The 26,727-nt window shown below is 38.8% G+C and overlaps 2 protein-coding genes across 4 annotated transcripts; one reads left to right on the top strand and one right to left on the bottom strand.

Annotated features, from left to right (window-relative positions):
• Positions 1 to 522: 522 nt before the first annotated feature.
• LOC130919399 (torsin-1A-interacting protein 2-like) lies at positions 523 to 8,656 on the bottom strand. 2 transcript variants are annotated; one of them, XM_057842052.1, is made up of 7 exons: positions 8,521 to 8,656; positions 8,025 to 8,115; positions 7,901 to 7,948; positions 5,656 to 5,763; positions 5,373 to 5,525; positions 5,151 to 5,291; positions 523 to 2,485 (listed from the first exon to the last, which is right to left on the bottom strand). In XM_057842052.1, the coding sequence occupies exons 2-7, from the start codon at positions 8,071 to 8,073 to the stop codon at positions 1,728 to 1,730; spliced, it is 1,257 nt and encodes a 418-aa protein (XP_057698035.1). In that variant the 5' UTR covers positions 8,074 to 8,115; positions 8,521 to 8,656; the 3' UTR covers positions 523 to 1,727. The 2 variants fall into 2 exon arrangements, with proteins under 2 accessions (XP_057698035.1, XP_057698036.1); XM_057842053.1 differs by having other exon boundaries at positions 8,535 to 8,599.
• Positions 8,626 to 20,165, top strand: LOC130919398 (torsin-1A-interacting protein 2-like). Of its 2 annotated transcripts, XM_057842049.1 has the most exons (8): positions 8,627 to 8,828; positions 9,015 to 9,149; positions 9,254 to 9,457; positions 14,339 to 14,425; positions 14,504 to 14,644; positions 14,717 to 14,854; positions 14,941 to 14,994; positions 17,825 to 20,165. In XM_057842049.1, exons 1-8 carry the CDS (start codon positions 8,753 to 8,755, stop codon positions 18,610 to 18,612), a joined length of 1,623 nt encoding a protein of 540 aa, XP_057698032.1. In that variant the 5' UTR covers positions 8,627 to 8,752; the 3' UTR covers positions 18,613 to 20,165. The 2 variants fall into 2 exon arrangements, with proteins under 2 accessions (XP_057698034.1, XP_057698032.1); XM_057842051.1 differs by lacking the exon at positions 9,015 to 9,149 and having other exon boundaries at positions 8,626 to 8,828.
• The last annotated feature ends 6,562 nt before the right edge of the window (positions 20,166 to 26,727 follow it).

The following is a 26,727-nucleotide window of genomic DNA, read 5'->3' as shown; positions in this document are numbered from 1 at the left end:
CGAACACCGCGAAAAGCGGAGGAATACAGTGAAAAATTGTTTTCGCTGTATTCCCCCGCTTTTCACGGTTCGTCTGAGTTGCGCAAAACTGCCAGGGCTCAGTCCTACTTGCAGGCCTAGTTGTACTTAGATCCTCATTTATTTTTTGATACCGTTTGAGGCTCACTTCAGGTATTTTAAGTTTTTATGTTCCTTACCCGATTACTCGATTATTCGAACTTACTAATTTGTCGATTAATCGACTACAAAATAATCGATAGCTGCCGCCCTATTCCTATGTGATACATTAAAACTGTACAGATCAATCGGACACCCATGTTCCCATTCTCTGTGTCAAGCAGCTGAATAGGACAGGGGGAAAAAAGTCATTAAAAAAAAAAAAAAAAAGTTGCCTTTATTTTGTTGTAATTATAACCCTAAACTGAAAATTTCTAACCCATGGTTAAAACTGAGACTTTGCTAAATGCTCCCCTCCAAATGGCAATGGAGTGTACTGCAATGAAATAAGATGCAGAATCCTGGTATTCATTTTATTGAAGGCACATGTACAATGAGGTTGTACAGTACAATTTTGTATGACATAGTTTAAGGCAACACGTTAAGTAGTGCCAGAGGCGGACTGAGAATTGTCCAAGTTTTGTGTATTGCAATGCAGGGAGCAATCACAGGAAAAAAAAAAAAAAACGACCCGGATAAAATCAGAATAGATTTTAACTCATTTACTGACATTCAAAATGACAAATCTATTTCAACTGTGATGGCTGGTATTGAGAGATCATGGTGCACAGCCATTGGACCTCCAATCCAGTTTGACTCACACTGGACTGCATGTCTATTGCTGTCAATAGAAGCTCATGAGTTCAGATTGATGCAATATATTTTTTTTTAAACTGATGTGATCCTGCACAGAGCTATTACATGGTTTACTTTTGTTATTAATAGGAACAGGGATGGTTAAAAAAAAAAAAAAAATGCATCTTAATTTTTACAAGAATTCCTTTTGATAGTTATAAACGCTTGCTTTTTAAATCATCTTATAAATTCTTTTTACATTTTACAGAAACACAAGACATCCACACATAACCCACATCCACCCTGGAATTGGTCATACTTTCGTACTTTAACACAGCTGGGAAGTAAGCTTTCAGATTGATTAAATTCAGATGTTTTTTGGTCTTAATGTCAAAATTCTCCCCAAAAATGAAACAGAATTCGGATTAATTATACACGGAATATAATTTGGAACTGTGCCTAAATTAGGATTGGTCAACATTGACGGAGCTGTGCGGGAGTTCATTTGTGTTTTTTTTTTTTCAAGCAAATGTGACAGAATGGCTACCAACCACCCCAAAGATGCATAAAGAACCCTGGGGAACAATTGGAAAAAAAATCTATTGGGTTGGACTTTTATGCTGATTCAAACTATAATTGGCATAAAGATTGAAAAATTGCAGTTATTTTATTTCTAGTCCGTCATTTTCTCATTAGCTTACCTACTAGCTTGTACACAAACAATCATATCCTTCATAAAAACAAGGTTAGGTAAATATTGCAGTCATGCAGAAACAAGCAAGCGCACGTTATTTTCCATATCTTTACAGAAATCGGGGATCCCATAAATAAAAAAAAAACAGATCAACTTTTGATTCCACACCCAAAAATTTGTTAAAAAAAAGCAATCAAAACTAACTCATCAAAAATTGTATTCCCCAATGTAATCCGAATGTTCACGAGCAGCCTTTGTGCTCTGTCGAAGCTTCTGCAGCAACGGGAAGGATGAGATGAGAAATGCGGCTCCACAGTCCGCCGTACTTGTCCAGGTCCATCCGGTCATAGGCTAGAGGACGACCGTGTGAGAGGAACTTCCTCTGTAGGTAGTCGTCCACCATCTCCTCCACGGCGTTTAAAGAAATCTCGGCGGGTATCGCCTCTTCTTCCAGCAGCACGGTGAAGATGAGGAACGTCTTCTTGTACGCGGCGTTCTCGTGGTCGCAGTAGCGGTAGAAAATAAGGGTGGAGCCCGGGGGCAGCTGCTCGAAGTGGTGAATCACCGCCACGGGTTTGTCTCCTTCGAACGCCCCCTGTAGTTGGCCGTCGATGTCCAGCTTTACCTGGTCGCTGTCCTCTCCGGCTCTGCCCGCACCGTCAATCTGCAGCACCGATCCATTCATGGCGGCGGAAAAAGCGGCGCCAAGGTCATGGGCTAGGCAACGTAGCGTCCCGCTGCTCCCGATGCCTGCTGTCAGGATTAGACTGACGGGCTCGCTGGGCCGAGCCGTCGCCAGGTGTCTCTTCAGGTGGATTCGGCTTCGGCTCCACAACTCGGGACGCTGGTGGGGAAAGCGGGCCTCAACAGTTTTCAGCTGGCTGAGAAAGATCTCGATCGGAAGCCCTGTGTTGGGAGGTGGCGTCTCGAGATGGCGCTGCACCAATGTGGCGACGAGTACCAAAACTACGCTGATGATGACAAACTGGATTCTTCTTCCTGTACAGAGGTAGCAGACTTTGTTACACAAGTTTTATCAAAGCAAACATTTATTTATGGTAACAGAACTCAATGACAGCGATAGACGTCCGATACCAGTAACAGCAGGCAGGGCCGATCCGGCCCGAAATGGTGGTATCGGTATCGCCAAGTACCAAAAAAGGGGGCACCGATACCATTTACCGGTCCAGTATTTTAACGCTTGACTGCAGCCTTTTTTTCTCCTGACGCTCACTACACTCTTTGTTGTGTGATGACATGTGATCACTTGCATGCCAAGCAGCTATCGCTATTGGTCTGCTCCAGACCAATGAGAGCGGGCCAATAGCCGCACTTAACCAATGCCGGGGCAGCTTTTTCATATGGAGGAAAAACAAACCAGGAGAAATGGCGGCCGTTGAGTACAATGCAAGATGCATGCAAGATTTGCGGCCTGAAAGTTTCGAGAGGTGGAGTTAAATCGGCCAGTTTCAATACCTCGAACCTGATCAAACATTTGAAGACGAAACGTGAACGAACACAAAGAGTTTGAGGCTACAACAGCAACTGCTACTAGGGGTGAGCCACCTTAGGCACCCCATGATTCGATTAGATTACCATTCAGGGTGCTACGATTTGATTATTGAACGATGGTCATGGTATTGACGATGATCACGGTTATCACGATTATCGATGCATCGTACATTACTAATTAATAAAATAGCCAAACAAATTTATGTCCATTATTTATTTAAAATATCCTAATGCCCATACAACAAAAAGCTGTCCTTAAACTGCTTTTATTTATTTATTTATTTTTTACAAGAAAGTGCAAAAACATTAACCATTTTAAATGCAGTACTTATTTCTCAACATGCCAATACAACACACAGCTGACCTTGAGATACTCTTTCACAAAAAGGTGCAAAAACATGAACTGTTTCAAAGGCAGTACTTATTTCTCTCAACACTACAATAAAATTTACACTGGTGGAATGAATTCCACATTTTCTGGAAACAACCAAAGTGTCTTTAGAAAGAAGACTTCTTTTAACCAATATAATTTGTTTACACAGATTTCTGTACTATTTCGCATGTTTGTAGTGTTAACGCTGTACTTAATCCTGGTTTTAAACGTTCTGCATCTGGAGTAACTTATGTAGACCACCAAACAACGCACAGCTTGACATGGAAATACATGTTAGCGAAGTCGCTAATTAGCATAGCGCTCGGCGCTAACTAGTAACATCTCAAAAACAACAACAATAAAGACTGAACAGTACAAAAGGGTTTGTGTACTCACCTCTGATAGACGGACACGGGACTTAGCAAAACACTAGGGACTTTTTCCAATTAGCACGACTTGAACCTACTGCTGGGTAACTGAAAGGAGCAACGAACTATCTCTCTTCCCCTCTTGCTCTAAAAAATAACTTGCACACAGAAGCGTGACCGCTGGTTTCCTGCCTGTCTCATACACAAATTTATTTTCCAGTCTTTGGAAAAGTAGTAAATCTCTTGCTCAGTAACCGGCAGCATCCATCATAACGTTATGTGTGCGTCTGATAAAGGTGTCCGGGCGGCAGACGTGTCTTGAATTTCGTTTCGCTACGAGCGGCTGTCATAAAGTTATGAGGGAAAATCATCGTTTTTGAACATTTATGAATCGCAATCGAATCGTCACGTGTCGAATCGCGATGCATCGTCTACTTTACTTTTATTGTCTTTTAGTGAAAGAAATGCCGCAGTAATTTGAGACCTGTTTCAAAAGTAGGGTTGCCACCTTTCAGAAATAGAAACAAGGGACACCCGCCTTGCGCCCAAAGCGCATTGTTCTGACAAATTTTACACCCTCATCAGAATTTGCAACCGAAGCTGTTGTAGCAGTGAATAAGCCCTCTTTTACATTCAGTTGGACTGTCAATGTTATTCAAAGGTGCTGAATAAACAAGTTGCACATGTATTTTTATAATGTTACACGAAAATGGCGTAAATTTATGCTTAACGACACGGCGAAGACTAACAGTGGGAGAGCGGCGTTCAGTTGTTGTGTGCAGCTAACATGGCAGGATGTGCCTGAGGAGAACTTTTGTAACTGTCCGTTGTGGTGTTGTTTTCCTAACTACTGTATGTCATCGGTTATTTTTCATTTCTTAACCTGTACTGTACAGCTGGTTGAACATGCAGACTACATCTGTGTATCATTAAATGCTGAAACTGTTTTGAAGTACTGCATGAGAGTTTGTATTTTTTATTCAGAAAATGCCGCTACACAGAAAATGGAAAAAAAAAAAAAAAAAAAAACTCGTGATACAAAAACATGATTGATTATTTTAATATTGAAGATTTAAGTAGCATTTAAAGTTCTTACAGACTACTTTAAAAAGAGCACATCATGTATAGAGGCGATACCACCTAGTAAGCAATAGGCTCGGAAGAACGAAGACAGGTCAGATACGGGTGGGACGTGCAGGCTGAGTGCGCAAGCTGTTAATGATGTGTCAGGTAAAGCCCAGTAGTAAGAAAAAACACCTTTGAGTATTAGTAAGTCGACATCCCACTTTTTCCCTTGCAATGGCTAATCCTGGCACCAACAGTTACATATTATATTTTGTGTAATCTAGTTTTTGTGTAACGCTAATCAGGATAAGCATTAAATAAAATGGATTAATTAATTATGTGTTACCTCTGTCTAAATGATGCGTTTCTTGGTTTGTGGGGCCAACTGTTTCTACTTTAGGTCTCAGGTCATCTCCTCGCTCTTCCATTGAGTCTTCCTGCAGCACTTGTGTGGCCTCTTCTTCCTCTGGATTCGGAATTACGGATTCTAATCAAGAGGAATGAATGAAAACAGATGTTCAAAATTTTTACATGAAAGTGGAGAGAATATCGAATTAATTTTTGGCACCTTGTTGATCATCACATTTTTCATTGTTAGGGAGCAAACAGTCCTTCTGGGGGCTTTCTTTAGCGCCATCTTTGTGATCGAGGTTTGTGTCGCCCTCTATTGGTGGTACGCTGTCTTTTGGTTCCTTCTCATCCTCTGTTTGGCCATCCTTAGCTATACAAAAAAGAATTGCATTAATTACAAAGTACAATAGTGCTTTAACTTACTAACACGGAAAGCAGGGAACACTCACAAGCAAAGTCGTCATCTTTCTGTGCACCTCTACAATCATCAACATACTCACTGAGGTCTGACGGAAGGGTGGAACTTTTCTCCTCATTCGACTCATCCAGCTGGCCTTGACTGAACTCTTCAGTCGGAGCTACAGTGCACTGTTCAGGCTGTTCGTCATCTGCACAGGAAACAGTTCGGATGATAAAACCAAACAAATGTATTTTATTGATCAGTTCAATCAGTCTGAAATAGAGCTGTCCCGTCTAGTCGACGTCATCAATGTCGTAAATGCGTCAACGAGCACACCATCCTGTCGACGGTTAATAAAGAGTTAAAAATATATGCATGGAAAGAATGGTGGACCAACATTGTAACAGCCGATGCCGACCAAAAATGACGTAATATCCGAAACAGATCACCAATGGACTCATTTGAAGTATATGAATGGTGGTCTGTTTTGGTGTTCAGAATCCACCATAGTTCTGCCTGCAAGGTTTTCGTTCCACCGACAAACAGACGCATTCCCGATGCAGAGGTGGGTGGATTCTCCGTTTTGCCGGTTGTGGTGATTTGGCACGCACGGGTTGCATTTCGATTTGTAGTGCAGTGCATCGTAAAAATTCTATGCATCATCTTTGTTATGGATTAAAAAAAAAAAAAAAAAAAACCTTCGTCATGGATATAACTTAGGTTGCACTGAGATGTTCTTGAAAATTAAGACCACAGTGAAAAAATTCCAGACTTACAACAGCTAATTTAATACTTTTAATACCTTTAATAATGGAAAACTAAATTCAATGCTTTTTTAAATACTTTTAACCTGCGAGTACCATGAAATATGTTCCGGTACACTGTACAACTAGAGCTGTCCGAAACGACTAATTAGTCATTAGTCATTCGACTAATCTAATAAAATCAGATTTTTCATAAATGGTGTCATTTTAAAGCTATTTTAGTGTAGAATCTGAATTCTGAAGTTTGTGGGATTAACTCTAGAAATCGTTATTTATATGACGAACATTACATTATTTTGAAATGTTCACCAGAAATACGTTCACTAAACCGCTAACCGTAAGCTTTACACTCCACAAAAAAAGCTTTTTTTGGCTTTGCATGTGGTGTCAGTGATCAATTTTTTTTCATTTGCGAATGCTGTTAACCAGCGATTTTTCATGTTTGAAGTGTCACCTTTTAACCGCAAGTTTGCGTTTTGGAGAAGACTGCCAATGTTTTATAGCAGGCTAACATAGGTTGTCTTTTTTCCCCATTAGCCTCAATGTAGCAATGCTAATGTTTACAGTGTTTAATATAGATGTGTTTCCTTATTTTGTATGTCTGAACTTTAATTCTATGGCATTTTGATGACCAATAAACATCTGTTACAGGAACTGGAGTGTCATGTGCCATCAGCATGCACGCACAAATGTAAATGCAACCGTGAAAATTACTGCCCTCATTTTTATTTACCGTGCGATAAATGGACTCATTGCATATCACGACAGGCTTAGCAACTTCAATAAAACATGTCGTTAGTTAGTAATATGGACTTACGATCTCCCAGCTTGTTGACTCCTATCGTCAACCAAAATTACAATTGGATGACGGCGCTTTAGGTGTTCATTTACGGTCGACGTGCAGCAAAGCTTTGCATTGAAGAGACAAGACACAACAGTGTACCCTCCTTTGTTTCGTTGAAATAAGTCAATGTTTTGGCCACTCTGGTGCGCTTTTTTTGGCTTTGTGCCGATTTCCCCGCTTGCATACCAAGCGTCCCGAAAATGAAAAAATTTCTCGACGCAAACCCCCCATAATCCACCCTCCCCCGAAAATTTTCTCCTCGGATCTACATAATTCACGTAGGTCACCCTTTTTTAATTCAAAACAGCAAATTTTGCCGAAAGGTCGGACATTTTCATGCCTGGTTTACTTGTAATTTAATAAAGAAATTAAGTGTTCCAAAATGTTTTTGTGAATTAATAATCGTCAACAATAATTTAATTGCAAGATTAGTTAAAAAAAAAAAAAAAAATTAAACTCGTCAACTAATCGTTAAAAAAAGTCAACAGACTAATCGGGAGAAAAATAATCATTTCGAACAGCCCTAGTCTGAAATTAGAGTTGTTTTAAAATATTAAGTGCGTCATTAGAAATTACCATGACTTGCTTTGAGAAATTTGGATTTTTTTTTTTTTTTTTAAATGGACATCACCTTGGCTTTATATTTTATCTGTGAGGTTCCACTGATACTATCACAAGTACAGTTGCAAGTTGATTGGTATGCTGGGGGGGAAGGGTGATAATAAAACCACATTTACCTGAAAGATGTTGCTGTGTGATACTAGCAGACTCCTTATCCTTGATACCTATGCTCACAGATTGGATACAATGTTATAAACAACTCAATATTCTAAATATGTTTATCTTTAACTGTGTAATTACCTGCTGTATCCTTTTGGGAATCACCAGCTGGGTCTGGTGGGTCTTCCATAGCTTTTTCAGAGCGTCACTCAAATAACACCAATAAATGTACCTTTGAAGTATAAATTGAAACAACTACGTGTCATATTATATTAATCTACTTGCACATTGATCTACTAAGAACAGTGAACCTGGAAGTGTCCATAGTTCAAAGCAATTCGTTTCGAACACCCTACGATGAGACTCCAGCACGTAAAAATAAATGATGACTTAAAGCTAGAAAATCTACATGTAAAAGATATACAATCCAGGGAAAAAAAAGACCAAATTGCTTTATATGAAGTACAAATAGAAAACTCAACAAAACGAAACCAAAATGTTGAAACCAGTTAGTCAACATTTTTTAGCTAGCTTTGCTAACAACGCCGCTGTGATATAAATCAGCCTTGCCATGAAAAACCTGATTTTAGTACATTAATATGTAAATAACAAAGGTTTTCTAAAAATATAAACTCACCCTAATCACATTACCATGAAATACGTGCGACAATGTCACTTCAGCGTTTCTGTCACTGGCGAAAATATTCTTGCAGGTGGAACTTAAAATACGTCAGTGTTCCTGGAAGGACAAGCACAACGGAAGTAACCTTTCGCTTCCGGTTTTGGTGTACTCTGAAATTCTTCCCTGTCTCCTTTTAGCACGATTTTCGATCCCATTTTTAAATTCATGACTTAGATTAAAACCCAAAATGGATGCGGACGGCACTGAAGATACGGTCTCCGAAATTCCGAGAAGATCTACTCGACGGCTGACTACAGGAAAAAGTAAGTTTGACAAACTAGAACATTGACGTTAGCTTACCAAGCTAGCCTACTTTGCTTCACAAGCCCGACTATTTTTTTTTTCGCCACTGCACATCCATCTTTATGTTGACAGAGTTAATTGTGGTTGAAGACACTAAATCCAGTAAAGGTTGTTTATTTAAAAATAATTATCCTTTTTCTGTAAAGCGCTGATTTTTGAGGTGACCCCAAGAGGTCCAATAAAGAGGTCCAAAGGGGAAATAAATAAGATGGGTTCTTCTTCTTCTTCTGTCCCAATTGTTAATGGATCCAAAAATCTGGAGAGTGGCTCAGAAGATGAAGGTGAGCTAGCTAACTTTTCTTTTGGCTTCAACAACAATTCAACTTGATGTATTGTGTTCACTCTTGCCAAAATGTGTTTTCATGGTTCATAACTTGTCTTTTAGAGTCCCCCAACAAGAAGAGTCGACTGGACGAAGAAGAAATATTTGGTGATAAAAGCGGTGATAAAAAAGAAATGGCTGGCCAGGAATCAGCACAAGACCAATATGAGGACCAGGAAATGGATTCTGAGGAAGATTCCATTCAAATTCATTCAAAACAAACCAAAATTATTTCCCAGAGTCCTTTCCAGACAAAAGGAGTTCTTGGTAAGTTCTTCATTAGACACTGTTTGTTGAGATTTGCACGCTGTTGTCAAATCTCAAACAACAACCTCATTAAATTAGATAGATTTTATTAACAGACTCAACATCCAAATCACAACAACACAACACAGGAATAGAATAAAAAACAAACACCAACAAAATAAATAAATAAATAATAATAAAAAATAACAAGTGGACTTCGGTACACAACACTGGGTCTCCTAGCGACCCACTTTTAAAAGACACATATACCAGTGCTTCCAAAACCGTGACAAGTAGCATCTAAAGTACGGCTGTCAAACGATTAAAATTTTTAATCGAGTTAATCACAGCTTAAAAATTAATTAATCGTCATTAATCGCAATTCAAACCATCAATAAAATATGCCATATTTTTCTGTAAATTATTGTTGGAATGGAAAGATAAGACACAAGATGGATATATACATTCAACATACGGTACATAAGGACTGTATTTGTTTATTATAACAAAAAATCAACAAGATGGCATTAACATTATTAACTTTCTGTTAAAGCGATCCATGGATAGAAAGACTTTTAGTTCTTAAAAGATAAATGTTAGTACAAGCTATAGAAATTTTATATTAAAACCCCTCTTAATGTTTTCGTTTTAATAAAATTTGTAAAATTTTCAAACAAAAAATAAACTAGTAACTCACCATTGTTGAGGTCAATAATTACACAATGCTCTTGGATGGTGCTGAAACCCATAAAATCAGGCGCACCCAAGTGCCAGCAGAGGACGACAAAACAAAAAAACAGAAGTAACAAAAGGACATGACACTGTCATTTTAATCTGTTTGAGCGGGGCATGTGCGTTAATTGCGTCTAATATTTTAACGTGATTAATTAAAAAAATTAATTACCGCCCGTTAACTAGGTTGGAATCTCTGGCGTGAAGCCGATTCGATATGTATCTATATACACAGGTTACGATTCAATTAAAAAACGATGCATTTGTAAGGCCGAGCGATTCAATACGATACGATAGTTTAAGAACGATACGGTTCGATACAGAGTGAAAACGATACGATAGTAAACATTTGTTGTGTGTGTTTGTACAGTATTTTAAACTTATAAAAAGACCACATTTCTAACAGCAAAATTAAACAACAAAATTTCATACCAATGTTATGTTTTATTTTTTTATGAAAAAAAAATAAGGCTTACTATATGACCGTCATTTTGTTGGATGGGATAGATAATAAAATAAAACTCCAGTGACAGACAACAATAAAGTGCAGTAATTCAAATACTGTATTTCCTGGTGTTTTGAACACAAGAGGTAAGTCATTTAAGTGCAAACTTTCAACGTAAACATCTTACAAACAAAAAATATTAATTATATGCAGGAGCGCTAGAAAAAAAAGAATTAAACCTGCAATGTTATCAGAAATAAATAATAATTTATGCTTTATCACTGGTATAATTGGGGGAATAAAAACATGGCATTTTAGACGGACAGGACAGGTCAATAATCATTACTTTAACCTTATGCACAGCAAAGTATTTCACTTATGCCTGTGCTTCCACATTTTTTATTCCTCATCACTGTCCATATCTTTTTTGAAGGGCAGATTTTTTCTTGAGGAAGATCAACTAATCCACATGTTCACGTTTAAGTAGACTGCGTTTCGTGGAAAAAAAAATCTCCAGAGGGTCGCGCTGCCCTTTCCACCATTGTAGTGGGTTATTTTTCAGGGTTAAAAACTCAAGATCTCTGGACCGCTCCACACTTCACACTAGCTCTGTCCCATGCGAACAGATCTGGCTGCCTTCCTCACTTCAAAGTCCGACTTTTGTTTTCCTGGGTGCGTTGAAAATCAATCGCTGCACGTCGCTGGCGTCGGTGCTCAAACTGTCCATTGTTTTAGCATGTTGCTTCGTTGCCACTACTAGTTTCGTTTTGGGCTGTGAAGAAAACGCTACGGAGCGTGCGTTACAGTGGTTTTGTTAGGTCTCGTGTTGTTATGACACGCCCGTAACGATCAGGTAATGACAGCGACTAGTAGCGGTTCTGCCGAAATGCATGGGAAGTTGAGGCAACCACGACCGTGAGTGGTGCTTGTCCATATTATATAATGCGTGCGGTCATGGTGCGATAGCCGAATTCTATCTCTACTATCGGTTCATTGAATATTTAATGGCTAATTACTGTCGAATGGTAACTTTACTATCGATACAGCTGTACCTCTCACCTGTAAAACTAGATATCAGGTCGTATCGGTTTATCGTTCTCAAGCATACCGTTAACGCGATCATTTTTCAACAGGATTCTAAGAGAATCATTACTAGTATATCCCACTTGTAGTCTCTGGAAACTTGCGTTGTTATAATTAGACCACAGATGCGCAGTGTAGAGGGGTGTACAATAGGCCTTAAAAAAGGGCCACCTTGACCTCATCAGAGCACTGACCGAATTTACGGGAAAGGATATTAGCTTGGACATATAGAGAACGACATTGACGAAATATGTCCTCATTGTCAGTCAGCGTGTTGGTGATCATATGGCCGAGATATTTCACCTGACTGCAGGACTTTAACACTTGACCTGTCAACTTAAACTCAGGAAAGACCCAATTTTCATCCTCATTTGATGTTACAATCATAACGACACTCTTAGCATCATTATATTTTATATCACGTAGCTCCCCGTACCTAGCACACAGTGGTCGGCATACATAAGATGGTTCACCACCACCCCACCAGCCATGCAGCCAGTTTTACACCTACTTAACAGGCTTTGACAAATCATTCATATAAAAATTGAATTAAATAGGAGATAAGATGCTCTCCTGTCTAACCCCATTGGTGACGTGGAAGGTGGCAGACACACAGTCATCCCACTTCACCTGCATAGTTTAGCGTGCATACCAATATGACAGAATTCTTAAAATATCATTGGAAACGCCCGCTTGGCTTAATTTCTTAAAACAACTTCCCATGGTTCACGCGGTCAAAAGCCTTTGAAGTGTCTAAAAAACTATTAAGCACACAGGAGTTTTTACTTATATATGTATTTACCAATTCTTAAAAGAACCTAAATACACATATCCATGCCATGCTTAGGTTTAATACCAAACTGATTATCCGTTGAGCTTATTGATTCGTTAACACTCTCTAGTAGGATGAGTTCAAAGACCTTAGGGAGGACACTAGCAAGGGCGATGGGTCTATAATTGTCAGAGCTGCTCACTTTCACTGCTTTGTTTTTGATGACCGGGACCAGCAACGCTGACATCATAGAGTCAGGAAGATAGTGAATTTGAAAACAATACAAATGGGAAATAAACTATTCCAAACTATATTCATGTTTTGAAACTTAAATTTAGGATAGCATGAGTTAATCAAGCCTAACATTCTCAAACTAAATAGGAATCTTGATTGAAAAAAAAAAATGATAATGTGATTTATTGCTTTTGCTTTGATTTTAAAATGGTGTATTTAGGAATTCACACTTTTCAGATTAATCAAACTATACTGTTAACTAGGGCTGTCCCAAAACACTATTTTCTCCCGATTAGTCAGCAGAGTTTTTTTAACGATTAGTCGACTTTTCTAATAATTTTCTTCCTTTTTTTTTAACCGAGCAATTAAATATTTGTTGACGCTTATTAAGTCACCAAATCATTTAGGAAGACTTAAATTCTTTATTAAAGTACAAATAAACACATAAATAACAATAATAAATAACAAATAAAGAATGAGGTCAAATGCTGATAACATTAACAAGTGCAAAAGAGTGGAATGTAAGCAGATTTGGAACACTGTGACCTGACACCTTTCCAACATGATTCAAAACAATTCTTAAAAAAAAGCTAAATATTAAAATATTCTTGCATTAATATTATAGTATACTACTATATGCATACGTTATAATATAAAGTAAGAAAGATTAGTGCAGTCATGAACTATAGTCATGGACACAAGAAAGCCCGCCCGTCTCATCAGACCATAGGACATGGTTGCAGTAATCCATGTGCTTTGTTGACATGTTTTCACCAAATTGTTTGTGGGCTTTCTTGTGTACCGTCTTCAAAAGAGGCTTCCTCCTGGGGTGGCAGCCATGCACACCAATTTGATGTAGAGTGCGGCGTATGTTCTGAGCACTAACAGGCTGACCCTCCCCCCTCTTCAATCTCTGCAGCAATGCTGACAGCACTCCCGTAACGAGTCACATGATATTTGGGAGGGAGAATGACAAGCAGTACTCAATTTGGACATTTAGGGATGTACGTAGTTTCTAAGGGGTGTACTAACTTTTGTTGCCCTGGGAACCTTGTTAGGGTGCATGGCATCATGAATGCTTTGAAATACCAGGACATTTTAAATCCAAATCTGTTGCCCTCTGCCCGAAAGCTGAAGACGGGTCGTCACTGGGTCTTTCAGCAAGACAATGACCCTAAACATATGGCCAAATCTACACAGAAATGGTTCACCAGACACATAATCAAGTTCCTCCCATGGCCATCTCAGTCCCCAGACCTTGTTTTGTTGGCAAAAGGGGATTGTACAAAGTATTAACACCAGGGATGCTAATAATTGTGACACACATTATTTGATGTCAAATAATTTTTCTTGATGTGGGATTGTTTCCCCACTAAATGAATGCACTTGTATTGAAGGTTGGATTTTTCTCTCTTTTTTTCCATTAAGGTCCCATATTATTTGAATTTAAAAAATATATTAGAAGCTAAAAAACACATCTTTTTCAGGGGTGCCAATAATTATGGAGGGCACTGTATCTTAGGTGATTATTGCTTTTTTTTTGTTCCCGAATTGTGTGTCGTCATCTCCTGTTTGTTAAGAAAATAAAAGAACCTGTAAAAAGTAAAATCGACTTTTTTTTTCCTTCACTCCACAGGGGTTGCGAAATTGTCCCCCTACGTTGTGCTTGGCGAGCGCTGCCGTTTAGGTGAAAATACAGACAGACACGTCAACGAGCCCAAAGGTCTGACCCATTTCTCTCTGTATTTAATGCAATCAGTAGAAACATGTTATTCTTATCTTATTCTTTTATTGTCTTCAGTCGTTGTATCATCTACCAAAGAAACTACAGAGTTCACAAAGCCTAGCGCACCAACGAGATCTTTCAACAATGTGCAGAGTCACAAGATCACAAGCATGGCAGAGTACAAGCAGGAGATGGAGGCCAAAGCCAAAAGCTCTGGTATGGTTGACAATTAAATGCAATGTGAGTGCAATGCAAAGTGAGGTTTTCTTATAGGAAATGCACTGCCAGTCTTTCCAACAGGTATTTCAAGAGTCAATCGCCACAATGACCCTAGCGTCCAGGCACCCACTGTGACATCACACACGGTACGACAGAGAGCCAATTACTTTCCGACTGGAAAGGAGTCCATCTCGCACAAGAAGAAAGGTAAGCAGGTCCTACATAGAATCCCTTCAGCTGTTTTAATTGAACAATATTACAGTTTTTGTCATTTTTTCCCCCCGCTCTCTCAGAACAAAAACAGAAACAAGTGGTTACCAGCAGAACCTCTGTGGGATCATCCCGAGGTAAAGATAGTTATTTTAAAAGGACAGACAACAGTCACAACACCTGGTGTAAATTCTGTGAAAGACTTTTGCTCAATGTATTTAAGCATACAAACAGTGGATTCCTGAGACCACTAACAATAGAGAAAATCATTTTTGAATACAAAAAGTGACACTATTTATGGCCATTGATAATATTGCTGCCACAACATACATGAAATAGTATAATAGTACAACAAGTAGTACTTCTAATGCCGGGGGTGGCGCATGTGACCTCGGGGAAACGTACTTTTTTTGCCATTGGAGACTAACGTGTGCTTGCACACCCACTCAATAGGTGGCAGTGGTGCTCTCATTTTCAGAGTGTGCGGAGTATTTTTGAAAAGAATAAGAGCACACAGAAAAGAATGCAATAGGAGACGAGGAAAGACCAGTCTGTTTACTGTGTGTATAAATGTTTGCAGCGGACAGCGGGAAGCCAAATCAATTAAGACGTCACGTAAAGACATTAGACCCCGATCACATTGACAAGCCGCTTGATCGTTTTTCAGCGAAAATGTGTCTAATATTACTTTGACATATTAAAGTAAAATAAATGCTAACTGCACGTTTTTTTTTTTGCGTTTAACAAGGGCTGTCAAACGATTAAAATTTTTAATCGAGTTAATTACAGCTTAAAAAATAATTGTAATTAATCGCAATTCAAACCATATATAAAATATGCCATATTTTTCTGTAAATTATTGTTGGAATGGAAAGATAAGACACACGACGGATATATACATTCAACATACGGTACATAAGTACTGTATTTGTTTATTATAACAATAAATCAGCAAGATGGCATTAACATTAACATTCTCTTAAAGCGATCCATGGATAGAAAGACTTGTAGTTCCTAAAAGGTAAATGTTAGTACAAGTTATAGAAATGTTATATTAATGTTTTCGTTTTATTAAAATTAGAAAAAAAAATTAAATAAAAAAATAAACTAATAGCTCGCTATTGTTGATTTCAACAATTAGACCATGCTCACTCATGGTGCTGAAAGCCATAAATTCAGTTGGACCCAAGCGCCAGCAGAGGGCGCCAAACACCAAAAAATATGTGACAAGCGGACATTATACTCTGCTGTCATTTTAATCTGTTTGAGCGGGGCATGTGCGTTAATTGCGTCAAATATTTTAACGTGATTAATTTTAAAAATTAATTACCGCCCGTTAACGCGATAATTTTGACAGACCTACTTTTAAACAAAAATAGAGACTGTTTTACGTCCATCGGGGATTTAAGCATTTATTCAGAAGAATTTTCACCAGAAAAGCTCTGTTTACATAAGGCGGCCGCCACATTGACTAACAGACTAGCATTGTACTTCAACATATTCACATAAAATAAATGCTAACTGCAGTTTTTTTTTTGTTGCTTTTAACCAAGAATCGAGACTGTTTTATGTCCATATCTATAAAGAATTCAGGGATTTACGCATTTATTCACAAGAATTTTACTCGGAAAAGCTCTGTTTACATAAGGCGGCCGGCACATTGACTAACAGACTAGCATCGTACTTCGACATATTAACATAATATAAATGCTAACTGCATGGGTTTTTTTTTTTTTTTTTGCTTTTAACCAAGAATCGAGACTGTTTTACGTCCATATCTATAAAGAATTCAGCGATTTATTAACAAGAATTTTCATCCGAAAAGCTCTGTTTACATGTGGCGGCCGCCACATTGACTGACAGGCTAGCATCGTACTTCGACATATTAACGTAAAATAAATGCTGCCTGCACGTTTTTTTGCTTTTAACCAAAAATAGAGATTGTTTTACGCCCATATCTATAAAGAATTCAGAGATTTAAGCATTTATTCAGAAAAATTTTCACCGGAAAAGCTCTGCTTACATGTGGCGGCTGCCACATTGACTGACAGACTAGCATCGTACTTCGACATATTAACATAATATAAATGCTAACTGCCTGTTTTTTTTTTTATAGCTTTTAACCAAAAATAGAGACTGGTTCACGTCCATATCTATAAATAATTCGGGGATTTAAGCATTTATTTACAAGAATTTTCACCCGAAAAGCTCTGTTTACATAAGGCGGTCGCCACATTGACTAACAGACTAGCATCGTACTTCGACATATTAACATAAAATAAATGCTAAATGCACGTTTTTTTTTTGCTTTTAACCAAAAATACTGTTTTACGTCCTTATCTATAAAGAATTCAGGGATTTAAGCATTTATTAACAAGAATTTTAACCCGAAAAGCTCTGTTTCCATGTGGCGGCCGCCACTTTGACTGACAGACTAGCATCGTACTTCGACATATTAACATAAAATAAATGCTAACTGCACTGTTTTTTGTTTTTGTTTTTAACCAAAAATAGAGACTGTTTTACGTTCATATCTATAAAGAATTCAGGGATTTAAGCATTTATTCACAAGAATTTTCATCGGAAAAGCTCGTTTTACATAAGGCAGCCGCCACATTGACTGACAGACTAGCATCGTACTTCGACATTTTAACGTAAAATAAATGCTAACTGCAGGTTTTTTTTGCTTTTAACCAAGAATAGAGACTGTTTTACGCCTATATCTATAAAGAATTCAGGGATTTAAGCATTTATTCAAAAGAATTTTCAATGAAAAAAGCTCTTTGTCTGTGATTCTACTCTGTCTCCAACAATGCAGGCCCCTTATTAATCGGCCCCATGTTCTGTCAATATCATTAGGAAGTCTTATGTTCAAATCCATCCTTTATGGTGGTGTTAAAAGGCCAAAGAAATCCTTGCTCAAATAACTCATATCCCATACGTGAACGTGGTCCTGTGTATTTTCAGGATTCCTTCATTATTTCTGCTGGTTGCTTCTCGTCTTTCTGCTGCTCAGCTCTGCTGTGCTGCTGTTGGGCAAGAACAAGTTGATTTCCCTGTACCAGAGGTCCTCAAAAGTAGCAGTGGCTCCAACCAGGTCCGTCAAGCTCGAGCCGTTTGCGGCTCTCTTGTCTGAAATGGAGACTCGCTTCCGCAATCAAAGACCCGAATTGTGGAAGCGGAGCAGGATCCATTTGGAGAAGCACCTCAAAACCCCGCAGCCCACTGAGCCCGTCAGCTTGATCCTGACGTCCGGCCGCGGCGCTGAAAAGACGCTGGCATGCCTCGCCGAGCGCCTGGCCGCCGCTTTCTCCTCTGCTCTCGAGAGTTCCGTTCTCCACGTGGACGGAGCCGCCAAAGCCGGCCAGGAGAGTGACGAGGTCAAGCTGGACATCGACGGGCAGCTACGCGCGGCTTTCGGGGGAAACCGAACGGCGGCCGTCATCCACCGCTTGGAGGAGCTGCCGCCAGGCTCCACCCTCATTTTTTATCGTTACTGTGACCACGAACACTCCGCCTTCAAGGAGGTCTTCCTATTGTTTACCGTGCTGCTGCCTCGGGATGAGGTCAGCGGGCAGCTCGGAGCTGTCGAGGAGATGGTTCAGGACTATCTTAAAGACAGGCTGGTGGGCCCTAGCAGTAAAATGGCCTTTAACGAGATGGACACGGACAAGTTTGGCGGATTGTGGAGCCGGATCTCCCATCTTGTTCTACCTGTTGTGGCCGAGGAGGACGTCGAGCAAAATGGATGCTAGTTGAAAAATAAGAATTTTTCCATCAATGTTTAGATTTTCATCAAAATTTGAGATGTGGGAATCACATTTTGCTTACTAGTAGACATCCAATCCATTTGAACTGGAAAGGCTGGCAGCGAATGAACGGACGCCAGCCTTTTCAGTTCAAATGGATTGGACGTCGATCATCAATGATACTGAAATACTTAATTACACTTGGGCAGGATCCTCGCATTTATTTTTCTGAAAATGAACCGCCAGCCATTTTTGATCATTTTGACAAGATATCACGTTCTGACAAGCTCTCACCACTGAACCTAATAAAAGAAAGAGTAGACTCTTCTTTCTCTGGATTAAAAAAAGTATGTTTCTAACTTTTTACAATCTTTAGAGCGCGCGTTAAGACATTGGTGAGTTGGTTTCGACACAGAGAAAGTATTCTTTTTGTGACTTTAGCACTGTTTTGTTTGGCATTTTGTGACCCTTCAAATTCTAAAACAACAAAAACAAGACTCAAAAAGGGAATTTATTTCAAGTTACACATTTTAAAGCAATGCTGTGACACTTGCTTTGATTTGAACATGCCACTGATTTATCACTCCATGAAAGTGTTGCTTTCTACCAGATACTTCGGCATAAACTTTACATAAACGCACTCTATTCGAGTGCGAGGTGCTTAGAAATGTCTGATTTTCAATGTGTTGACAATTTTCTTCCCCATATATAATGTGACAGACTCATCTTCTACTCAAAAAGTTGTGCTGAAATTCAAAACGTGTTTAAGAGGAAGAAACAAAACTGGTCTTTTCATTCCAATCACACGTCTAAATGTAAAGAAAATCATAGAAGTGATGGGAAAATTCTTGTTTTTTTTCTCCCATCTGTCTCTCTAAGAATTCATTGTTTAACTCAACCAGCAGTTGAAATTCACTCTGTACTCAGCAGAGCTTTCAGGAATGACTAAACATTAACGTTAACTGTCTGGTGTTGTTGCAAAAGTTTTGAATCCCCTTAGCCAGAAGCACTTTGTTCAACATGTTCCTTTTGGTGACTGAGCAGCGCTCGAGTGCTCTTCTTTTGTTTTCGTGTGAAAATTTCGATTGACTCTCTTGCATCCAACCGCTCTTGTGACTGATTCACTTTTCTGTGTCTCGATTCCTCTTTTCATTTTTTGTTTGTTTGTACAAACAGATGGGTTTGCACTGAAAATGTTGGACCTTTAATCAAACAGCTGACATATGTACATGGAAACGTGTTTTGTATTTTTCTTAATACATTGTATTTGGGTATTTGTTTTTTTCCCGTGAATATTGGAGATACTGTTAAGATGGTTTGTTTTTTTCGCACCTGTGGTTTAGAAAACGTTGCTTATACGCACTGTACAACTTCTCACGACTAAAATGTGCCTTTGAGATGTACAAAATATTGATGTGAATAGTTGACAATTCAAATCACATTTCCTTGTTTGTGTTTTAAATATCCCATATTTGTTGGATGCTTCCTGTATTCCTATTTGACATTCTCAAAATATTTAGTAAAACTGAATATGTTGAATAAAGATTATTTTGATACATCATTTTTACCTGCGTTTTTCACAGATATAAAATTTATTTATTTACATGATAGAGATTTCCTTGTGTCAATTGGAAACAGAACGAACCAAATTCACGTGTGGAGTCCCTCAAGGGTCAATTCTTGGACCACTCTTATTTAACATCTATATGCTTCCGTTAGCTCAGATAATGGAACAGTATGACATCTCCTATCACGCCTATGCAGATGACACACAAGTGTACATTTCTGTGTCCCCACATGATTATAGTCCCTTAGTCTCCCTGAGTAAATGCATTCGTCAAATCAATGAATGGATGTGCCAGAATTTTCTCCAGTTAAATGTGGAGAAGACAGAGGTGATCATTTTTGGGCCAAAAAAGGAACGGTCAAAGATAAGCAGCCAACTTAGCACAATGTCACTTATAGCTACAAATCAAGTCAGAAACCTTGGCGTAATTATTGACTCAGACCTAAAATTTGATAGCCATCTAAAGTTCGTCACTAAATCCGCTTATTACCACCTAAAAAATATAATCAGAATTAAGGGGCTTCTGACTCAACAAGACATGGAAAAACTTATGCATGCATTCATTTTCAGCAGATTGGACTACTGCAACGGTATATTTACAGGTCTTGATAAAAAATCAGTCAGGAAGCTGCAGCTAGTACAGAATGCTGCAGCCAGAGTCCTCACAAATACAAGGAAGCTGGACCACATTACACCGGTTTTGAAATCGCTACACTGGCTTCCAGTGAGTCAAAGGATAGACTATAAAATACTACTGCTCGTCTACAAAACACTTAAGGGTTTTGGACCAAAATACATGCTTGACTTGTTAAGATTCCTACGAGACATCTAGACCCCTAAGGTCGTCTGGAACGGGTCTTCTGCATGTTCCAAGAACAAGAACCAAGCAGGGTGAGGCAGCATTTAGTTATTATGCTCCTCACCTCTGGAACAAGTTACCCGAACGTCTGAAGTATGCTCAAACTGTTAGCTCCTTTAAATCAGGGCTAAAAACGCTTTTGTTTGGCACTGCATATCCATAACTGTCTATATATTTCAACCTACCTGCCTTCTATTCCTCTTGTGCTTATCTCCATTGCTGATTTCAATGATTATTATTAGTAGTAGTTTTTGCTTTATTTTTATTTTTGTTTTATTTTTATTTATTTATTTTTATTCTGTGATTAAATGCGATCATTTGTCTTGGTTTTTACGTTGTGTTGATTTAAATGTGATTTTTATGGTCTTCATGTGATGTAAAGCACTTTGAATTGCCTTGTGTTGAATTGTGCTATATAAATAAATTTGCCTTGCCTTGCCTAAAACACAGTAAACTGCTGGTTTATATAAAACAGCTGTTTTGATGTATTTTATCTGAACATTTTCTTAATGTAAAATAGATGAATATGAGCTGATTACTGAAAGCTGTCTTAAAGGGAACCACGGATGGAAAGACGTAGTTCTTAAAAGATAAACGCCATTATGAGTTAGATTTGATATTGAAACCCCTCTTGATGTTTTTGTTTTTATACGATTTGTAAAATTAGTAACTAGTAGTTCGCCGTTATTCTTGACGTCACATAGTTACACTGCCGGGATTCCAGAGTATGACTAGCAACATAAACATTCCATCTGTTCAGCCCTTTCAATTTGAACCTGAGGGGAACCTTAATGAGCATGACAGCACTGTCGATATTTCACAAAACGAGCAGCAAAAGCAAAATGAACCGGAAAGACGGGATGAGACAAGACGAGAGTAGGACAAAACTGGTGTTCTGCCAAAATGTGCTACACCGGCAAAGCGTCCCCCCACCAACCCCACCCCACCCCTGCCACCGGCTTGTCACGACAACATACGCAGTACTTTTAATGCTTTGCAAGCAATGGCAGTGTAAATTTTCAAATTATTTAATTTGAGATTGACAGTTAACAGACCGTAATGTGACGTGACACAATATAAATAATTTCCATCTATTGTCCCATGTAGGCTATGATACAATATAACTGAGAGTGCAATGCCTGCCTGCCTGCTAGTGCTAAGCAACAAAACAGTATAACTGAACATCCTGTGCCTGCCCCTTCCACATCCCTGGGGTTATCAAGCCCTCAAACAGTGATGCACCTAGATTTTTTGACAGCAAAGTCATCTATAACATTAGTGAAATCCAGTTTTTGAGCAAGGTCACGCTCAATGGAGAGCATGGCTAGGTTGTCAAGCCTGCCCTGTGATATGGTGGAGCCGAGCGTAGGTAGTTTTTTATTATTTTCATTTTACTGAAGGCTCGCTCTCCTCCAGCTACAGTCACTGGCAAAGACAAGAAAACGCTTAGCTGCTGCTCGTTTGTGCAGTTACGGTAATGGATTCGTATTAGCCAGAGGTGTTACCAGGATGCCAGGTGTGGGTGGGCATTAGTCTTACCTGTGGGGGGGCAAAAAAAAAAAAATACATACACTACAATGCTCAAGTAGGTCGAAATCCGGCTACTGCTCCTTAAAACATGTTTTGTTATCTCCTTGAGATAACTGTTGTTGTGATTTGGTCTAAACAAATAAAACTTGGTTTGATTTTATTTGACTTAGAACACATCCATAACTGAACAGTATGGACATGCAGGTGACAATGTTTTTTTTTCTTAGGTAACCTATTGTGGTTCCTCGGTTTTATTATTATTATTATAGTTATTCTTTGTTCCGCAGCCCCTTTGAGCTCAATTTGACCCCCTTAGAATGCTTCAAAATGCTCCAAAATCGGCAGGCAGGTCAAGACAGGTGCAATCTTTGATACCGTGTAATGACAAATTCCAAATACACGATGTAGCGCCCCCTAGCAGTCGTTCTTTGTCCCGCCGACACTTTGAGCCCTACTTTGACCCCCTCAGAATGCGAAGAATGGTGAAAACTTGATAAAAAAAAAAAAAAAAAATCAAAATATGCGTAAATGTGTGTAGCGCCCCCTTGGAACAAAACCAACATTTCATTTTTTTTTTTAAGGTGAAAGAGGAGGTAACAACGCAAAGGTTAAAACTTAGAACACATCAGTACTATATGAATGGGATACCATACGCGGTGCCCAGACCGCTGTTAGTACTACATTCAGTTTTCTTTGGGTGGGCAGAGCGTGTCCGACTTCCGTGGGTGGGCACTGCCCACCTCTGCCCCCCCTGGTAACGCCCCTGGTATTAGTGTTTACTATAATACACAGTGGGTTGTGAACCCAAGATAAATCCAGCCGCCGGACCCGAGCCTGTTCAGCCTCGTGCACCCAAGTCAGAGCACAGACTAACATATATCGCTGATCTCCCATCACCTTCTCTCTCCTCGGCTCAGCGCAAGCAGCATGTCTTGTCATACCGCCGCTCAATAGGCTACAAGAGGCCGGTGACAGACTGGAATCAGGCTTTGGTCACGGTGATCACGAATCTAAACGGTCAGTGTTAGCGGCTGTTGTCCACTTACCAACATCACCGTCGAAGAAGCCCTAATTCTCTGGCTTCTTGTCCCTCTTTTAAAAACGTAATCATTTTTTCTCGTTCACATCTATAACCTTCATCTCTTTTTGCTTTTTGTTTTCTTTTCTGCGCACCCGATTTATGATGACTCGCCATGTTTAGAGTTTATAACAGTGACAGTTTTAAATGTCCTGCTTCAAGGCACGTACGTAGTGTAGCCTTGAGTGTGCCAGAGCGGGCTCAAACCATTCTCTGCTAAGACGGGTGGGGTGGGGGGGGGTTGTGGGAAAAAAAGAAAAAAATATATATTTGAAATATTTACTATGTTAAAGGTTTTAAGTATATTTCAAGTAGAACATAATATTTTCTCAGACAGTGATTTAATTAAAAAAGAACTATGTGAATTAAAATTAAAATTAATTAAGGGTCATTCAGGGGCTCTTATGGTCCTGAGGCCCGGGACAACATACCCGGTTGGTTGTGGAAGTAGTTTCGTAACTTGAAAATTCTGTAAATTGAGACGAGTTTTCCATGTTTTCAATGCCCTAATCCGTTCCAAGCCCACCAAAATTCAGACAAATCTTTTATAATGCGTAAAAATGCATCAAAACATGTAACAAATGCATCTTAAAATTAGATTATTGCACAAGAAAACATAAATCAGAGTTGTGTATAATATAAAAACCCACGAATAGAGGATAGAATAAAAGTCAATACACTCATGTAAAGCTCTCGGAACACAAGGGGCGAATGAAGAGGACGCTGGGATACACACATACTGTACATATACAGTAGAGGTCCGTCTTGGCCAATTGGATGCCCGGAGTGCTAGGCAATAGCCAATGGCAGAGCAGCTATAAGTATGTTACGTTCAGTAAACTCCGAGAGCTGCAAGTACCAGCCATACTGTATTTTTGCCTTTCGTATCCTGAAATTTCTTCCGTGACAAGGGGAAATATATTCCCGTTGTGGCATGTCTTAACCTGAAAATTCTATATGTAGAGACTTTTGTAAGTAGAGGTACCATACCATTGTACTTTTCAAGCATCCTCCCTTCTCATCTCCCTTTACAATCCAATACAAGCAATTTAGTAAGATAAGATAAAAGGACATTCTTCATCAGGATGTAGATGTAATTAACTTTATTGAGTGGTTTAATGCTTCAAACACAGCATAAGTAATGCAAGTGCAACTTTATTGGGCAAATATGAATACGAAAGCGTGAACATTTTCCAGTGTTTTGATTCAATAGCAGTTTGACTCACTGCTGGGGAAAAAAAACTAAATCATTGTTTTTAAAAAAAAAAAAAAAAAAAAAAATGAAACACCATCTGCACTGGCACCAGGAAAATGAGATCAAGCCCTTTTTTTGCATGTCTATGAAAGTGATCTGTCTCTGCCGCGTGGGAATAAACGTACTGAATTTCCTCCCATTGTACACAATAAAGGTTATTCTTAAACTCAGTTTATGGATTTTTGTTAGCGAAAACAGTGTTTATTCAATTGAATTATATACACAATCATTCATGCAATAATAAACTACATTCTTCAAGACTGCAGTATCTGATCTATATAGCAGATGAACTCACATTATACATAAAATCACATTATTTGATCAAATACCTACCAAATGATAAAAAATTACAATTGTCTTGCTCCAAAACTTTGAAAATCTTAAATATTCCTTCAGTAGTTTTGATAACTTGTAATTGACACATTTTATTGTAGGACAAACACTCCCACTTCATTTTTATGCACATTTAAAATCACCATAGACTCCAAATCTTAAAGGGAACCTCGGACTTAAAGACCTATAGGCTCTAGTAAGCCACAATTGTTGTCTTATACTAAAAATGTTATTACAAACACGTATAATTTTGCCATTAATTTAAAAACATATAAAATTCATGTTAGTTTTAAAGTCGATGTAGCTTTTGTGGTGGTTGGTAGCTGCTCCCCCCAGCGTTTGTGATAGCAACCTTCTTTATTCAGGGGCAAACAATAGGATGGGAGGGGTTAGGAAGGAAGCAACATAGAACATTGAATAGAATACATAGACTACATGGAGGCCACATTGCCAAGGACAAAGGAAAGGCTGACGAGGCAGAAGTTATCCTATCAGGTGACTAACTCTAAGGAAAGCATATATGGTAACTGTATGCACAACAATTCCACGTGTACATGTTTTGACCTACGAATTGCGCCATGTTTTATGCGCGCAATGGACACTCGGGGTGATGACGTAAATTGTCATGGTCACTAGACAAACACTACCGGGTTACTCCAATTCCTTCTACGTGGCAAGACGTCCAACACATCCGCACATCGGTTAAAAGCTGCGAGTACTAACTATTTGTGTTTTTATTAAGTCTTTTATTCCCTTTTCATTGCCTCAAAATACGTTTTGTATGTGTTTCCCTCTCATACATGTTTTGGTGTGGTAGCTCTAAAGCAGATTGTTGATCTGTTGACCACATTAGTCATGCATACCTGTCAAGTTGTACGGTTTCGGCGTAATTTGTACAAGTGAGCACTGATTTACAAATGTGTACACCGTACGTTCAAAATCTGTGCGTTTTTCGTGCATTACGTTTTTTTTTCTCCGTTCGGATTTTGTGACCGTTTCGACAACGAGACAATGAGCGTTACTGTGCGTTACTACGTTGGTTGAATGGCGTGAGAAAAGTCAAAGACACGGAGGGCGAAGTGTTTGTTGTGACGCTGTTGCAAACGCGATGCTAGGCTAGGTGGCTTAAATATTTCCTGACTGTAGCCGACAGCCTACAATCTACGCCTAGATATATCATGCATATAGAACTACATGCGAAATGACAGACTCGGCGTTAGTAAACAGCCGCCATTTTAGAGCAGTACACTTCTCAGAAAGACTATGTTGTAGTGAACCTTCCTAGCGGACCTATGTAACTTTATATCTAAAATACTCCTAAATTGGCAAAATCTTGCCTTCAATCTATTTTTGAATGATGAAACAGTTTTAAAACTTTCACGTCGAAATGAAATAATAAATAAATGACTTCCAAACATAGCAAAGGTTACTATGTTTTTTGTTTTGTTTTTTAAATGAAAAAAAAAACATGAAAGGTAACACCAGTTACGTTGCCAAGT

This window comes from Corythoichthys intestinalis, chromosome 7, assembly GCF_030265065.1.
Source record: "Corythoichthys intestinalis isolate RoL2023-P3 chromosome 7, ASM3026506v1, whole genome shotgun sequence".
NCBI lineage: Eukaryota > Metazoa > Chordata > Actinopteri > Syngnathiformes > Syngnathidae > Corythoichthys > Corythoichthys intestinalis.
The sequence above is the reverse complement of the archived record's forward strand: the minus strand, read 5'-3'. Positions and strand labels throughout refer to the sequence as shown.

Excerpts from the sequence above, each read along its gene's own strand:
- LOC130919399 (XM_057842052.1), bottom strand. The coding sequence starts at position 8,073 with ATGGAAGACCCACCAGACCCAGCTGGTGATTCCCAAAAGGATACAGCA. Across the intron at positions 5,764-7,900 it reads CACACAGCAACATCTTTCAG|ATGACGAACAGCCTGAACAG; the intron begins GTAAATGTGGTT and ends TTTCCTGTGCAG. Across the intron at positions 2,486-5,150 it reads AACGCATCATTTAGACAGAG|GAAGAAGAATCCAGTTTGTC; the intron begins GTAACACATAAT and ends ACCTCTGTACAG.
- LOC130919398 (XM_057842049.1), top strand. The coding sequence starts at position 8,753 with ATGGATGCGGACGGCACTGAAGATACGGTCTCCGAAATTCCGAGAAGA. Across the intron at positions 8,829-9,014 it reads ACGGCTGACTACAGGAAAAA|CGCTGATTTTTGAGGTGACC; the intron begins GTAAGTTTGACA and ends TTTTCTGTAAAG. Across the intron at positions 14,995-17,824 it reads CTCTGTGGGATCATCCCGAG|GATTCCTTCATTATTTCTGC; the intron begins GTAAAGATAGTT and ends GTGTATTTTCAG.